This window comes from Tamandua tetradactyla, chromosome 17, assembly GCF_023851605.1.
Source record: "Tamandua tetradactyla isolate mTamTet1 chromosome 17, mTamTet1.pri, whole genome shotgun sequence".
Classification (NCBI taxonomy): Eukaryota; Metazoa; Chordata; class Mammalia; order Pilosa; family Myrmecophagidae; genus Tamandua; species Tamandua tetradactyla.
The window spans coordinates 27718314-27734087 of NC_135343.1; the positions used below are offsets into that span (position 1 = coordinate 27718314).

The window sequence follows — 15774 nt, forward strand, 5'->3', positions numbered from 1 at the left end:
CTCTCTGGCCTTGAGGACAGTCTAAACTCTGTATATATATATTTTTCTCATCTACGATGTGGTTATATTAGTGGCTATTTCATAGGATTGTAGTAAGGTTTGAAGAGTTGATGAAGTGCTCATAATAGCTCCTGGTTCAGTGTTTACTATTGTGGCTGTTGATGGTAACAGTCTTCCACAGCTTATATGACCTTGTGTCTTTTAGTCTGTCCTCTTGGGGGGAGGGGAGGACACCAGAAATCACACCACAGAAATTGACATTGATGCATCTATCATCTCATCCTCAAGCCCCACTCAAATTTTGCCAATGCCTTCATTGCACTTAGTTATTTTGTCTGTTTGGACTTCAGCCTGGAACAAATTCTCAGTCTTTCCTTGACTTTAATAACCTTAACTTTGAAAGTTACAGGACAATTATTTTGCAGAATAAACCTCAATTTGGTTTTTCTGAAGCTTTTCCTAATGATTAAATTCAGGTTATTCATTGTGCCAGTTTGAATCTATCATATACCCCAGAAAAGCCATGTCCTTCTGGGCTTCTGAAAAGGAGACTGCAGAGAATAGTGCCTCACATGAGGATTTAGCCAAGCATGGAAGCAGTCAGCCATTACAGGACAAGAGATGAGTTGAGTTCTCCAGGAAGGATTTGTGGAAAGTCCTTTTGGTCTGATGGGCATGATCCCAGAGTTCTGCGTAGAAAACTAACGGGCGTGGGGGGTATCTGTATAAATGAAACCACTGCCAGTTTGGACTATAAGGGACAGAAAAGGGACAAAATGAAGGAAAAATAACTTCAAAGGTAGAACCACAGATGCTAGGGTCTGAAACCAAGAAACCTCAGGCCAGGAGAGGGAACCCACCCATGCATTTAGAGAGGGTGAATTTGCCCCGAAGGTTGAGGGCAGGCCTTTCACCTCCCAGTTTGTGAAAAGTTGTAAAATGTTGTGTGTTCCAGGCTCAGAGAGGATGGAACACATTCTTTGGGGATTGGGGAGAACCTGGCTGTGAACATATTGTTCTGGAGGGGTTCAGCATGTGCCCTGGAGATGGCAGAGAGCCCAGGTGTGGCCCTGATGTTTGGAGAGGGTGGAGCCAAGAAAAAGGTGGTCTCCCCTTTGTCCTCCAAGGTTGCATTTGGAGAAAGCTGGGCCACTGCAAAAGCCCTTGGAAAGGGTGGGACTGCCCCTTTCTAAAACTCTAAGGATAAATGATTCTCAGATTTTGAAATCTAATGGAGTTTGCCCTGCAGGTTTTTGGAACTGTTTGGGTCTGGCGACCTAATCTCCCTATGGAAATGGGAATATGTATCCTATAATTGTTCCTCCTTTGTATGTTGGCAGCAGATAACTTGTTCTGAATTTTACAGGTCCAGAGCCAGAAGATAATTTTGCCTTAGGACAGACCATGCATTAGCTGGCTTTAATAAGATTTTGAACCGTTTCTGATTTTGTATTGTATTTGTATTGCTACTGAAATGATTTAAGGCTTTCTGATACTGTTACAGAAGGAATGTATTTTGCATTTGGAAAGAACATGTCTTTTTTAGGGTCCAAAGGGTAGAATGTGCTAGTTTGAATCTATTTTTACCCCAAAAAAGCCATGTCCTTTATTCCTCATTCAGTATTGCTGGATGGATCTTTCTGATTGTTTCCATGGAGATGTGACCCATTCAGTTGTGGGTGGTAACTTTTGATTAGATGGTTTCCATGGAGATGAGTGTCTGCCCATTCAAGGTTGGGTTTCTTACTGGAGTCCTTTAAGAGGGAATCATTTTGGAAAAAGCTTTAGAGTTCATAACAAAGCCCACACAGCCAGAGACGAAGAGATGAAGAAAGAAAACACCCCTGGGGAAGCCATTAAAAAAGCCGGGAGAGAAAGCTTGCTGACACCACCATGTGCCTTTCAGCTGAGAGAGAAACCCCAAACATCATGGGTGGCCTTCTTGAACCAAGGTATCTTTCCTTGGATGCTTAATTTGGACGCTTTTATAGTTTTGCCTTAATATGGACATTTTCTCGGCTTTAGAACTGTAAACTTGCAACTTATTAAATTCTCCCCCTTTTTTAAAAAAAAAATTTATTTTATTTTAATTAATTAATTTTTTTACATGGGCAGGCTCTGGGAATTGAACCCTGGTCTCTGGCAGGTGAGAATTCTGCCACTGAGCCACCCTTGCATTGCCCGGATCATATATATATATATTTCTTTTGGCATGGGCAGGCACCAGGAATTCTCTTTTTAAAAGCCGTTCCTTTTCTGGCATATCTCATTCTGGCAGCTTACAAACTAAAACATTCATCTTTGGCAGCAATATCACAGAAGTTATGCTGAAATCTTTTCACTGAATTCCATCAACTAACTCATGATATCAATCTGTCTCATTGCTGACACTGCTGACTTTGTCATTTGATTAAGGTGGTGTCTGCCAAACTTCACTATAAAATTACTTTTTCCTTTTGTAATTTTTAAGTATTTTGTGGGGAGATACTTATAAAACTATTTAAATATCCTATCCCTCATCAGATATTCAGTTAATTCATTTGTTTACTTACATCTCTACAGACTGGTAGTTCCTTACCCTATGTTATTCAGTGGGTTATTATTTGTTTCTCTCATTTATTTTGATGCTCAGATGATTCCTGATTTGGCCAGTGCTCTGCTGGCAATGGTGCCAGCTGAGCCCCAGCCCAGGTTTGATAGTCTTGAAACTAAAAGACTTAAAAGCCAGGAGGGCCAGTAGGAATAAGTAATGAAGTTTATAAGAAAGAGAAATTTATCAAAGAAAGAGAGTACGTGTTAAAGAGGTTTACTAGAACGTGCCCACGGGAGGGACATGTGTTGAGTGGGTTGGGTTTTACTCACTTAACAGGAAGTCTCCTAGGTAGCAGGTTTCCATACTAGCCTTTGAGTACTAGGTGTCTTCCTTGTTCAGGTTCCCATGGTTGTCTTTGGGCACCAGGCAGGCATTTGCTTTGTTTTAGGAAGATATAGTTAACAGAATTTATTGTTTATTGCCACATATCTGAAATTTGTCTTTGGGCAAATGGTTAGCAATCTTTTTGACCCTATGCTTCCTATCCTTAACTAAGAGTTTGCTTTGGGCCCAGAATTCTACAAGCTTTTATAGTTTGGGAAAGTTTCAATGGTTTGGGGGCTTTAGTGAGATTTTTTTTGTCCCAGGAAGTTTGCAGCTGACATTTGCAGCTCTGTATTAGCTCCTTTGGAACTAGATAAGAAACAGGAGACTTACAGTTGTCTGTTAACTCTTTCAGAGCTGAATAGAAGATCAGGGATCACAGCCTTGATGCCCTATTCTATCCTGTCTCAGAAGGGCCCCTTCAAGCTTGGCTTGTGTGTCCCCATTAGTCTTTGAGCAAGTCCTTGCTCTCTGACACAAGATGTTCCAAACTCATCTTGTCTTTTCCCTGCCCGAGACCTGGAAAAAAGCAATTTCTCCAAAGACCATATATCCTTTCGGTGTTGTATAGCTTTTACAATTTACAATCTGGGTGTTAAATGTGATCACTGTTATTGGGGATCCAACTCCCAGGTCCTCCCAGTCGACAGAGCTAGGGAATATGTACATGTATGCACACATTTGTATCTATATTTGTTTCTATAACAACCAATATATTTTGAAAACTATAAGTTCCCACCAGTACCTCCAATTCCAAGCTAACACCCACAGGGTTCATTCTAGTTTTTTCCCTTTCTCCATTTGTGGCTCCCTTTTCTGACAGTGAGATAGATGGTCCCCATCACCTTGATATATTTAATTGTTTCATCAAGCCCCCTATATGAAACCCATATCCAATCTGGCTGCCATTCCTCCACCGTGCTCGTGTCCTCCTCACCTTTCTCCAGCTCTGACTCCCCAGGCTAGGCCAGCCCCTCAAGTGGATGCCCTCCTCACCTTGGTTGGGCTCTGATACCCCATCTAGGGCCACCACAGCCTCTTACCCAAACACATTCCCACATACCTTCAGTTGGCCTGCTTTGGCCTCTCCCCTAATAGTTTTAGGACTGAACTGTTGAGGAAGGGAAGGAATGAGTAAGGTCTCCTTTCCCCACTTCATCTCATGTCTTGTTGACCTTCTAAAAATCTGATCATATTAGCCATGGGATGAATTATACTTGAACAGAGGAGGAACCATCTTAATCACAAATAAGGTTTCATATTGCCAGCTTCTCATTCAGAACTATATTAAATAATAGATCAAAAAATGCACTCAATAATCAAACTTTAATCCAAGAAACAGTTACAAAAAGAAAACAGAAAAACAGCTTTATCGCAGCCATTCCTTACCTATCTGGCAAACAGCTTGAACTTCTGTTAGTGGTTGGTGTTTCATCTTTCCCCCCTACCAAATTTTCTCGACTTTCAGAGTCTTGACTGAAAGATTCCTTAAGGAAATACATCTCCCCAATACCCAGATAACCTCTAGCTCTTACTGATCATTAAGAATAAAGAGTGCCTTCTGCAAGAGGGGCACAGGATCAAATTGCTGTCCAGAGTACCCTTGCAAAGCAGTACTAGGAGCTACTGTCATCTCTTCTGTAGTTCTCTGGGAGGAGTCTTCCAAAGAGAAGGTGAACAAGACTGCAGGAAAGCAGATCAAAATAACGAGATTTGCATCTGTCCTTTTCATTTTTGTTTTCTGTCTCAACTGTCATTTGTTGGCTTTAAGAAATAAAGCAAAAAACCCTGTGGTATAAATTGCTAGGGAAATAGTGCCAGGAATTTTGGAAGTAGAAAAGACTTGAGAACCTGAAACATGGCAGTCTGAAATTAGCACAATAGTTATAATCATAACTATAATCTTTCACTACCAGTTATATACTAGGCACATAATTAAAACAAATTATTTTGTTTAATGTTTGAACACCAGTTGTTCTTAGCATAGCAGCAGGTTTGGGGTCTGTTGCTCGTTTAGTTTTCCTTGACTCTGATTTGATAATTCCTCCCAGAAAATTTGACAATGTACAGATCAAATTTTGGTAAGACCAACATGCTTTAAGTGTTTGACTTTCGGGGAAATTTCTAAACTCTACTACTAATAAAAATGATAGCTGAGAACGGGGGAAAATTCAACTTCCCCAAGTTGAATTCTTGATATTCTCACAAGCAGTGTGGACAACCAAAGCTATAGGCTGAGCCCCCAGTCTTGGGGTTTGTTCATATGAAACTTACCCACACAAAGGATAGGTCAAGCCTACTTAAAATTAGGCCTAAGAGTCACCCCCAGGAGAACCTCTTTTGTTGCTCAGATGTGGCCTCTCTCTCCAGCCAACACAACAAGCAAATTTACCACCCTACCCCTGTCTATGTGGAACATGACTCCCAGGAGTGTGGACCTTCCTGGCAATGTGGGACAGAAATCCTAGAGTGAGCTGAGACTCAGCATCAAGGGATTGAGCAAACCTTCTCGACGAAAGGGGGGGGAAGAGTGAAAGGAGACAAAGTGTCAATGGCTGAGAGATTCCAAACAGAGTCGAGAGGTTATCCTGGAGGTTATTCTTACGCATTAAGTAGATATCACCTTGTTAGTCAAGATGTAATGGAGAGGCTAGAGGGAACTGCCTGAAAATGTAGAGCTGTGTTCCAGTAGCCATGGTTTTTGATGATGATTGTATAATGATATAGCTTTCACAGTGTGACTGTGATTGTGCAAACCTTGTGTCTGATGCTCCTTTTATCTACCATGTCAACAGACGAGTAGAACATATGGAATAAAAATAAATAATAGAGGGAACAAATGTTAAAATAAATTTAGTTTGAAATGCTAGTGATCAATGAAAGGGAGGGGTAGGGGGTATGGTAGGTATAAATTTTTTTTCTGTTTTCGTTTTATTTCTTTTTCTGAATAGATGCAAATGTTCCAAGAAATGATCATGATGATGAATATGCAACTATGTGATGATATTGTGAATTACTGATTATATATGTAAAACAGAATGATCAAAATAGGAATGTTTGCGTTTGTTAGGTGTTTTTTGGTATTAAAAAAAAATGATAGGTACCATTCACGCAAAGTTCTTCATGCTTTATAGCAATCATTTGATTCAATCCTGCCAACAAACCAAAGGTGTGTGGGGAGGGGCGGGGGGAGGATGTGGTGTATTATCACTGGAGAAGCTAAGTCACATGCCTCCTGGGTCACATGGTTAGCGACTGGGGGTGGGGGGCTAAATTTAAGTCTGTGTGATTCCAGAGTTATCTCCTGATCACTTTCATATGTGAAGAAGTTGAATTAAAGATCTTTAGGTTTCCATACAGCTTTGAGATTTTACCTTTTGTACATCTGAATATAAGCATTCATTTTTCTGTTTTTCTGCTGCTTTTTCTTTTCTTTTTCTTTGTATGCTGTATGGTGGGGGTCACATTTCATTCTTTTTCCATATGAGTATACTGTTATTGTGGCACCATTTTTTGGAAAAAAATTTTTTTTTTTTTTGCAGTGCACAGGCCAAGAATAGAACCTGGGTCTCCTGCATGGCAGGCAAGAATTCTATCACTGAACTACCCTTGTACCCCCTAAGCATTCCTTTTAATAGCTTAAATTTGGTATCAACCCATAATTCCATTAGTATTGTAACTACTGTTAAAGCAACAATTCTCTTTATGAAAAAACAGTAACAACAACACTATATAATTCCATGTGGAAAACATGATATTAATCTCTCCTGTAAACTTCTAATATAAGCCATACTGATACTTTTTTAAAGAGATCTGCCTGCGATCTTCATCAACAATTAGATTTTTGTCTTTTTCTCACTGGCATCCAAATTACACAAAGCTTTTCTTTGTGTTTCCTCTAGAAACTCATAAAATCTGATTATATCTTTTTCTTAATGTGTGAAGGAGGCACATTATGCTTCCTGTATGACATTTTGAGAATTACACAATCTTCTATGAATGTTTCCTGCTAAAGCACTTTGTTTTTTTCAATTTTAATCTTTAGCTTTTAAAAATGTCTTTTCTTATTTCATGCTTATGAGATATGCCCATGTATATGGTCTAGTTGGGCCCATTTGAGGGGATGCGAGAGCATGGAAATGCAGATTTTAAAGATTGCAAATTGCTGCCTCAATGCAGCAGAGAAATCTTTCATCTTTTTTTTCTTTTTCCATTAATGCCGTTCAGAGATAAATTGAAATGCAAGATAAAGCTTCTGCTCTAACATCAGGATTCAGAATGTTAGAAACTGGTCTTTGGATGCTGAGAGAGATTTTGTGATGTATTTTTATTTCTTAGAGTTTAATGAGCTAAGCAAAAAGGAAAATGACTCAGAAAATATATGTACAATATAAAATTGACATAGGATAATGATTTGTTAAATTTTGGATTAGATAGGAAAAAATAATCAGTAAAATTTTTTTATCTCAGCAGATTAAAAAAAGAATATATAGAGACTTTTCTATATTTTTATTGATAGAACAATATAAAACATATAAACATTCTTAACATACAAACATTCCATACATGGTGTACAATCAGTGGCTCACATATCATCACATAGTTGTCTATTCATCACCATGATCATTTTTTTGAACATTTGCATTACCCAAGAAAAAGAAAGAAAAAAGAAAAAACTCATACATGCCTTATCCCTCCCTCTCACTGACCACTAATATTTCCATCTACCCAATTTGTTTTAACCTTTGTTCCCTGTATTATTTATTTCTTATCCATATTTTTTTTACTCATCTGCCGATACCCTAGATAAAAGGAGCATCAGACAAAAGGCTTTCACAATTACACAGTCACATTGTAAAAGCTGTATCATTATACAGTTATCTCAAGAAACAAGGCTACTGGAACACAGTTCTACAGTTTCAGGTACTACCCTCTAGCCACTCCAATACATCATAAACTAAAAAGGGGATATCTATATAATGTGTGAGAATAACCTCCAGGATAACCTCCTGACTCTCTTTGAAATCTCTCAGCCACTGACATTATTTTTTCTCATTTCTTTCTTCTCCCATTTGGCCAAGAATGTTTTCTCAATCCCTTGGTGCTGGTTGGTCCCGTCTCATCCCAGGATCTTTGTTCCTCGTTGCCAAGGAGATTTATACCCCCTGGAGTCATGTCCCACGTAGAGGGGGAGGGTAGAGACATTTTTAAACAGATTTCTCTTAAAACATTTTACTGTGCACGCTGTGGCAGTGTTAAGACAGTTTCTTTCGTCTTTAGTTTAAATATACATAGAGAAAACAAAAAGACCAGAGCACTAGAACGTGGAAGGCAGTGACCCCACCAAAGTACTATCAACACCAGAGAATGGTCTGTCTAGTCTGCCAACTGGTTCCCTTTCCTACTATGTGTTGTTTTCACACTGCACAGAAGGGTAAGGCTGACGCTTAATTCCTTACGCCTTTATTATTACATGTGGTCCAAAACCCTATAAAGAGAAAAACAGACAGCCTGGGACCAACTTATGAACATTATTAATTAATACCGGTTGCACTGATTCCTGAAGTACCTCTACTCAACCAGAAAACTGTCCACACTGGCCATTTTAAATATTGTGCTCATTTGCAGAAGATTCAATTTTGTACCTAGACCTACCTCAGTGGTATAAAGTTCTTTCACCGCAGTCAGATTTAGCTCTGCTTTGTAGTAAAAATCTATAGTCGTGAATAAGGTTCTCTTGCTTTAGAATACTTGGGTCATTCAAGCATAAGTAGACTAAAATTGAGGCCATTAGTGTAATCCAGGTGGAAATGATGGTAGTTTGTGCTAGGGTGGTGGAGGTGGTGAGAAGTAGAAGGATTTGAAAAACTGAACTGTGATCGATTAGCTATGGGAGGAGAGGGATACAAGGCTTGCAGAACTGGTGGATTGAAGTTCTTTTTCCAAGAGTTTTGTAGGTCAGAACAGTGCTAAATGTCACTGCCAAATTTTTCTTCTTTTGTTGCTGTAATGGAAATACTACCTTTAGTTAATAAATGTTGTCCTTCTTTTGGACATAATTTACATGCTCTTAGTTACAATTAGATTCCAATTCTGCTTTTACTCTCAGATCAACATAATTGGATTTAGATATTATTGAAATTGTTTTTCATTTGAGGACAACCATTTGAGAAATGCCTTTCTTCAAATGGGTGATCCTTGTTATGCTTTCCAAGTTCATTCTTTAAGGGAAGCCTTTGGAAAAAAAAGTGAGCCCCACCACACATTATATGCCAAAATAAATTTTAGATGGATTCATGAATTGAATATTCTTAAGGAAAAAAATTATATGTATTGGATATTATCAGAATAAATGAAAAAGGAAAAGAGGGTCACTTGGCTACCAAAAATGAATTACTTTTCTAGATAAAACCAAAGTAAAAAAGCCAACCAAAAAAAAAAATCCCTCCTCAAATGGAAACATGAAAATCTATTTGAAAGCTATATGGCAAGTTGATCATATAAAGAACTCATATAAATTCATGTGAAAGTTATTAATAGCCATATAGTAGGTAAATAAACCAAGAAGTGAACAAAACTAATAAAATAGTAAACATGGAAAAATGTTCTGTGCCCTGTAGTTAGAGATATACAAATTAAATAAGGTACTCCTCTTGTCTATTAAATTTGCAAATTAAAAATCTGAAAACATATATACTACGCATTTTGGCAAAAAATATAGTAAAATGGATTCATTTATATAATACTGATAAAACTGTAAATTGGAACACTTACTTAGGAGGTTGGATGGAAGTTCTTTTTCCAAGAGTTTTCTAGGTCAGAACTGTGCTAGATGTAGAAAGCAATGAAGAAGTATCAGGAAATGGTTCAGTAAGTTATGATCCAGCCACTTATCTTTATTAAATAGGAAGAAATGCAGCAAAAGAAAGTGCTCATAAGTAAAAGAAGCAAGATATACAACTGTATATACTAGGACTTCAACTACCTGAAAAACTCATTATATATACATGAAATTATTATTATTATTATTATTATTTTAACATGGGCAGGCACCGGGAATCGAACCCGGCTCCTCTGGCATGGCAGGCAAGCATTCTTGCCTGCTGAGCCACCGTGGCCTACCCTATATACAGGAAATTATTTTATATAATGAATATATTTGAAACGAATCATCAAAATGACAATAAAGTCGCATGAAACTATGTGCTATGTTTTCTAAACTCTGGCATGTCCTATGTTGCTTTTGTTGTTGTCCTTAATTTGGAAGGCCCTGGGAAGCAGGCTGTTTTGGAATCCTATAATTAGAGGTCAATTATGAATTGGGTGGAGTTTTTGAAGGGACAAATAGTTTAAGAGGTGGGTTAAGCTAAGTTAAACATGGTTCTCTCCACAATCAATCCTGGGTAAAAATGCGAAGTCAGCTGATTGTTTTCTTTCCCAGCTTCCTCCACGGTTACTTGGAAGTGAGGACTCGGCTTAACTTGTCTCTCTTAAGAACTTTTCTTCTCCAGTCCCTCTGTTTGTACCCCAGAAATTACCTAAACTCATTCACAGTAAACTTAATTGCCTGGGGGATATCTTCGTCTTATTTAAGACTTCAGTCCTAATGTAAATTCATAAGTGAAACCCTAATGTGAAACTTCAGGCCCCATTAAAGGGCGGGAGCGAGGGCTTCCCAGTCAGCTGGAAACTTCCCACCCATGTGGTCAAACTACCGCAGAAAAAGTGATTGCCGCAGCTAATTATTTGTAACTTAACACAAATTAACATTCATAAAAGATAAAATGTAAACAGTGGCATAAACCTTACAAATTAAAGTTGAAAAATCTTAGGAAGGTAGGGATCGTGCCTTAAAGTACTTTGGCATCCTCTCTCTCTATGCCGGCAAGTTATTGTGTAGAAGTTGCTCTATTGAGCTTTACTTAAATGGAACGACATGCTGGACCCAGGAAACCAGGAGTGGGGTCGGGGACCGCTAGGAGAAAGCAGGGCGCCTCCTTTTCTGTGGGGGTGGGGAAGGAAGGACCCGACAAGCCTCAGAAAGCGCCAGTTCTCGGCCGCCGACGCGCAGGTCCAGCTCCGGTTCCGGAAGGCGCGACAGCCGGAAGGCGCGCGCAGCTCCCCGCTGGTCGCCACGACAGCAGAGGCCGCATGGCGCACGCCGACTTGCGGGTGGCTCTCGAGGAGCGCCTTGGAGCCCTGGCCATCCGCACCGATGTTGTCGAGCACCCCGAGGTGAGGCCCCCGTCACGGCCGGAGTGGGGGCGAGGTGTCCGAGAGCGCGGGTCCCAGGGATAACGTACTTTACAAGTGGTTCTGGGGCATTTCCCGAATCCGAGAGTACAAAAGGGACCCGACGGGGACAATAATAAAGGACCCTCGGGGGCTATGAAATTATAAAACGTGTTTTACTCCTGGAGTAATTTGATCACACTGCATGTTAAGATTGGTTCCACATGTTCAAAACTTGGTTTGGGGTGTCGATCGGTTTGTTCGCTTTATGTGTAAATAAGTTGCCAAGCGGTCGAGGATATGGAGGATTAATATAACCTTTACATACAATAGCTCCATATATACCGTAAACCATATCGATGTGAACACCGAGGTTCAGAATTTGGTGTTTTGCTACTCAGGTTTACCCAAGGCTTGTGTGACCGCTAATGAAGGAATAGCGTTTTTCTTATTTTTTTATGAGAAACTGGGCCTTGTTGTGTTAAATATTTTGTCCAAGATCATGCAACTGTACCATAGCTAGAATTTGAAACTGATACCCCATCCTTAACTGCCCGCTGTGGCTATGACAGGTTGTGTTCTCCTAATTCCTAAATTTCTCAAAAATTTAGCAAATATATTCAGTGTCTAAAACTCTTTCTAGTAGAAATAGCAGAAAATACTATATATTTTGTCATTTACTACAAAACTCCACCTAAATGATTATAAAATATTCAGGAATCCCCTTCAGCAGTATGAAGTGTTAAAAATTATTTTCAATTCTATTATTACAAGGTGTTTAACATCTGCAGTCCCTAGAGAGAAACTGGATGCTAGCTTTTTTTATTTTTTAATATTGAAGAATATCTCATCTTTTTTGGTCAAGGATTAGCACCCCTCTTCCCCAGATATCCAGTACTTTGAAGTCATTTTTTGTCCCCAAACTTGACTAAGTATCTTTTAAATGGTCTTAGAAGTTACAAAATGTAGAACAAGAGGTCAGGCCCACAGATGTTTTGTTTAGCCTACAGAAGATTGTCCTAGATTGTTTTGAAATAAAATTATGAATAAATCTCTGACTTTAAAATCTGGATATTCGGTTTCTTGTGAAAATGGAAGACCTGGTAACATCCATTCTACATTACAGCAGTTGGCTAGAACTGAGTACACCCTTTAAACTGAGTTCATTCTCCATTTTGAAAGTTCCCCATCCCCAACCCCCAATTTTTCTTACATTCATGTTTCTATATTGAGCCAGTGATCCTTGTTTTACACTTCAATTGGTTTTTTAAACCAGTATGACAATGTTTACTTTTGCAAATTAGTAAGTTTGTGATTTTTATAACATTATGTGTTTGATGGCAAAACACTTTCCAAGGACATGTCCTACCAAAGTCATTCAGTCTTGTTCCTACTGATATTTTTTTCTTTGGAAAACAAAAAGATGCCATAGTCTCTTAGAATTGAAGGACATTCATAATTTTATTCAGGACATTCCTTCAATTGAACCCTTATGTCTTTTTTGTTTTGCAAATGAGATACATGGGTGACACACAGAAGTACTTTCAATGTAAAAAGCATATCGATGTGTATAGATTTTGATAGTTTACCTATGATAGACAAAGATTTTCTGACTTATCCTGATAGGTTCCAAAAAATTTTTTTAAGGAGCCAAACAATAGGATTGATTTTAGAGATGCTAATTATGGCCTAAAGCATTTAACTTAACCAGAATCACTTTTAATACCTAAGATAAACAGTTGCTTAAGTGTTTTTGTTTTAAAAACAGGTTTTAATTTGGACAGCAGTTTGAAAGGGGTCAGCTTTCAAAGCTTAAGATCTGCTTTTACACTCTATTTTACACTTAATCTGGAGCTTCCCAAAGGATTCAGCTATATGTTCTGCTGGTTGCCTTCCTTTTAAGGTATTGTGGAATTCAAATGGAAATGATTCAATACACTTGAATGATGTACTGATAAGAGTTATGCCAGTTTTAACTAAAATCAAATCAAGAAATAACATTTTTTCATTTCCAGTGACACGAGACTGGAATCACAGGCTAACAATCATTGACACAACAGATACAAAAAATAAACAGAACTCAGTTACTAATTATCTAGGATGTCCGTCACTTTGGCTATAACTATTCTTATCCTTTCCTGTTTGCTACTGTAGGACATTCAAAGAGTAGAGAGATATATTAACAGTTAATCTTCCTCACCTTTACATTATTTAACATCAAAACTACATCATTTCCTTTGTTCTCCCTCCCTCCCAGATACTCTCCTCTTTCTTTACTTTGGCACATCGCTAGCATCTCTGGTGTTCCTTTTTTATTAACCACTCTATTGTGGTTACATATAGAGTGGGGGTTGTCACATGGTATGGATGAAATGAAAATGTGAAGTCTAGGAGTGATTAAAACATTCAGTCCTGGAGTTTGCCCCTCTGAAACTTATTCCTGCAATAGATAGGCTAAGCCTACTTAAAATTAGACCTAAGAGTCATCCCCAGAGGACTTCTATTTTTTGCTCAGATCTGGGCTCTTTCTAAGCCAACTTGACTGGTGAACTCACCATCCTCCCTCCTACATGGGACATGACTCCCAGGGTGTAAATCTCCCTGGCAACGTGGGACAGAACCCCAGGGATGAGCTGGGATCTGGCAACAAGGGATTGAGAAAGCCTTCTTGACCCAAAGTGGGAAGAGAAATGAGACAAAATGAAGTTTCAGTGGCTGAAGAGATTTCAAATGGTGGTTATCCTGGAGGTTATTTTTACACATTATATAGACATGCCTTTTTTAGTTTATAGTGTATTGGAGGAGTGGTTGGAGGCAAGTACCTGTTAACTATTGAGCTGTGTTCCAGTAGCCTTGATTCTTGAAGACTGCATGAAGATACAGGTTTTAACATGTGACTGTGATTGTGAAACCTTGTGTCTTGGTGCTCCTTTTATCCAGGGTATGGACAGATGAGTAAAAAAAATATGGATAAAAAATAAATAGGGAGGATAAGGGGTAAAATAAATTTGGTAGCTGGAAATACTAGTGGTCAATGAGAGGGAGGGGTAAGGGGTATGGTATGTATGAGGGTTTTTTTTTTTCTTCTTTTTCTGGAGTGATGCATATGTTCTAAAAAATGATCCTAGTGATGAATACACAACTGTGATATTGTGAGCCAATGATTATACACCATGTATGGAATGTATATGTGTGAAGATTTGTCAAAATATACTAAAAAAAACTTTGGCACGAGATAAATAAAAGCATTCAATTGCACTCACTTTCCTAGAGGAACGTTGCAGTCCCATAGTTATTTTTTTTTTTTAAACACGGCAGGCATTGGAAAACGAACCCTCGTCTTCAGCATGGCAGGCAAGAACTCTGCCTGCTAAGCCACCATGGCCTGCTCCCCACAAGTTTAAAGATAAAACAAAAGCTTTTTGAGGAATGTGAGGATTTGGCCAGTACATTGGCGTAAAGAACTGGCCTAAGAGCTAGCTGCTTTAGACCCTGAAGATAGGAACTGAGATGGCATGTTTATAATTATTTGGTAATGGGCTGGGAATGATGGATTTCAACCAGTGAAATTCAGGGCAACCAGTACTTCCTAGCCTTGCTGCTAGCACCCAACCAGCTCAATTATGTATAAAAGTGAATGCAGCATGTATGTGTACATGCATATCACTGTTTTTAAATTTTTCATTATATTTTACAGGTGTTTACAGTTGAAGAAATGATGCCTCATATCCAGCATTTGAAAGGAGCACATAGTAAGAACTTATTTCTTAAAGACAAAAAGAAAAAAAACTATTGGCTGGTGACAGTTCTTCATGATAGACAAATAAATTTGAATGATCTTGCCAAGCAGTTGGGTGTTGGGAGTGGAAATCTGAGGTTTGCTGATGAAACAGCCATGCTAGAAAAACTAAAAGTTGGCCAAGGCTGTGCTACGCCCCTGGCACTCTTCTGTGATGAAGGAGACGTGAAATTTGTTCTGGATTCTGATTTTCTGGAAGGTGGACATGAAAAGGTGTACTTTCACCCAATGACCAATGCTGCAACCATGGGAATGAGCCCTGAAGACTTTCTCACATTTGTGAAGAAGACAGGACATGACCCCATAATACTAAAATTTGGCAAAAAAAACTAGCTGGGCTAATGTTTAGAATAAATTTATTTCTGAACGTTGTTTTTCTTATTTGTAATTTACAAAAGAACATTAAAAGTGATCAGAAATTTTAATACCCTTGTTTTGACCACCTAGGTCTTTTTAGGAGTACTGAAAGTTCTTTTTTTCCCCCAAATGATTAAACATTTCTTTTTATTAGATAAGTTGTGAGTTTACAGAACAATCATGCATAAAGTACAGGATTCCCATATGCCACCCCACCACCAAGACCCTGCATTGGTATGGAACACTTGTTGTAATTGATAAAATTTTTAGAGCACATTTTTATAATTGCACTATATTAAAGTCCATGGTTAACTTAGGGTTCACTGTTTGGTAGTGTGTCTGAAATTTAAAAAAAAAAAAAAATTATTACCATATATACAATCTAACATTTCTCCTTTTACTCATGTTCATATACATATTTCTGTACAGTTAACTGCTTTCACAACGTACTACCATCACCAACTATTTC

The 15774-nt window shown here is 38.5% G+C and overlaps 1 protein-coding gene and 1 long non-coding RNA gene across 2 annotated transcripts; one reads left to right on the forward strand and one right to left on the reverse strand.

The window, feature by feature from the left end:
• Window positions 1–4205: 4205 nt before the first annotated feature.
• LOC143660840 (uncharacterized) lies at window positions 4206–11008 on the reverse strand. The gene is made up of 3 exons (XR_013164270.1): window positions 10727–11008; window positions 9692–9745; window positions 4206–4600 (listed from the first exon to the last, which is right to left on the reverse strand). It is a non-coding gene; the product is annotated as an uncharacterized LOC143660840 (long non-coding RNA).
• Window positions 11009–11011: 3 nt separating this feature from the next.
• LOC143660837 (prolyl-tRNA synthetase associated domain-containing protein 1) lies at window positions 11012–15315 on the forward strand. Its single transcript, XM_077134265.1, has 2 exons — window positions 11012–11152; window positions 14847–15315. Exons 1-2 carry the CDS (start codon window positions 11069–11071, stop codon window positions 15279–15281), a joined length of 519 nt encoding a protein of 172 aa, XP_076990380.1. The 5' UTR covers window positions 11012–11068; the 3' UTR covers window positions 15282–15315.
• The last annotated feature ends 459 nt before the right edge of the window (window positions 15316–15774 follow it).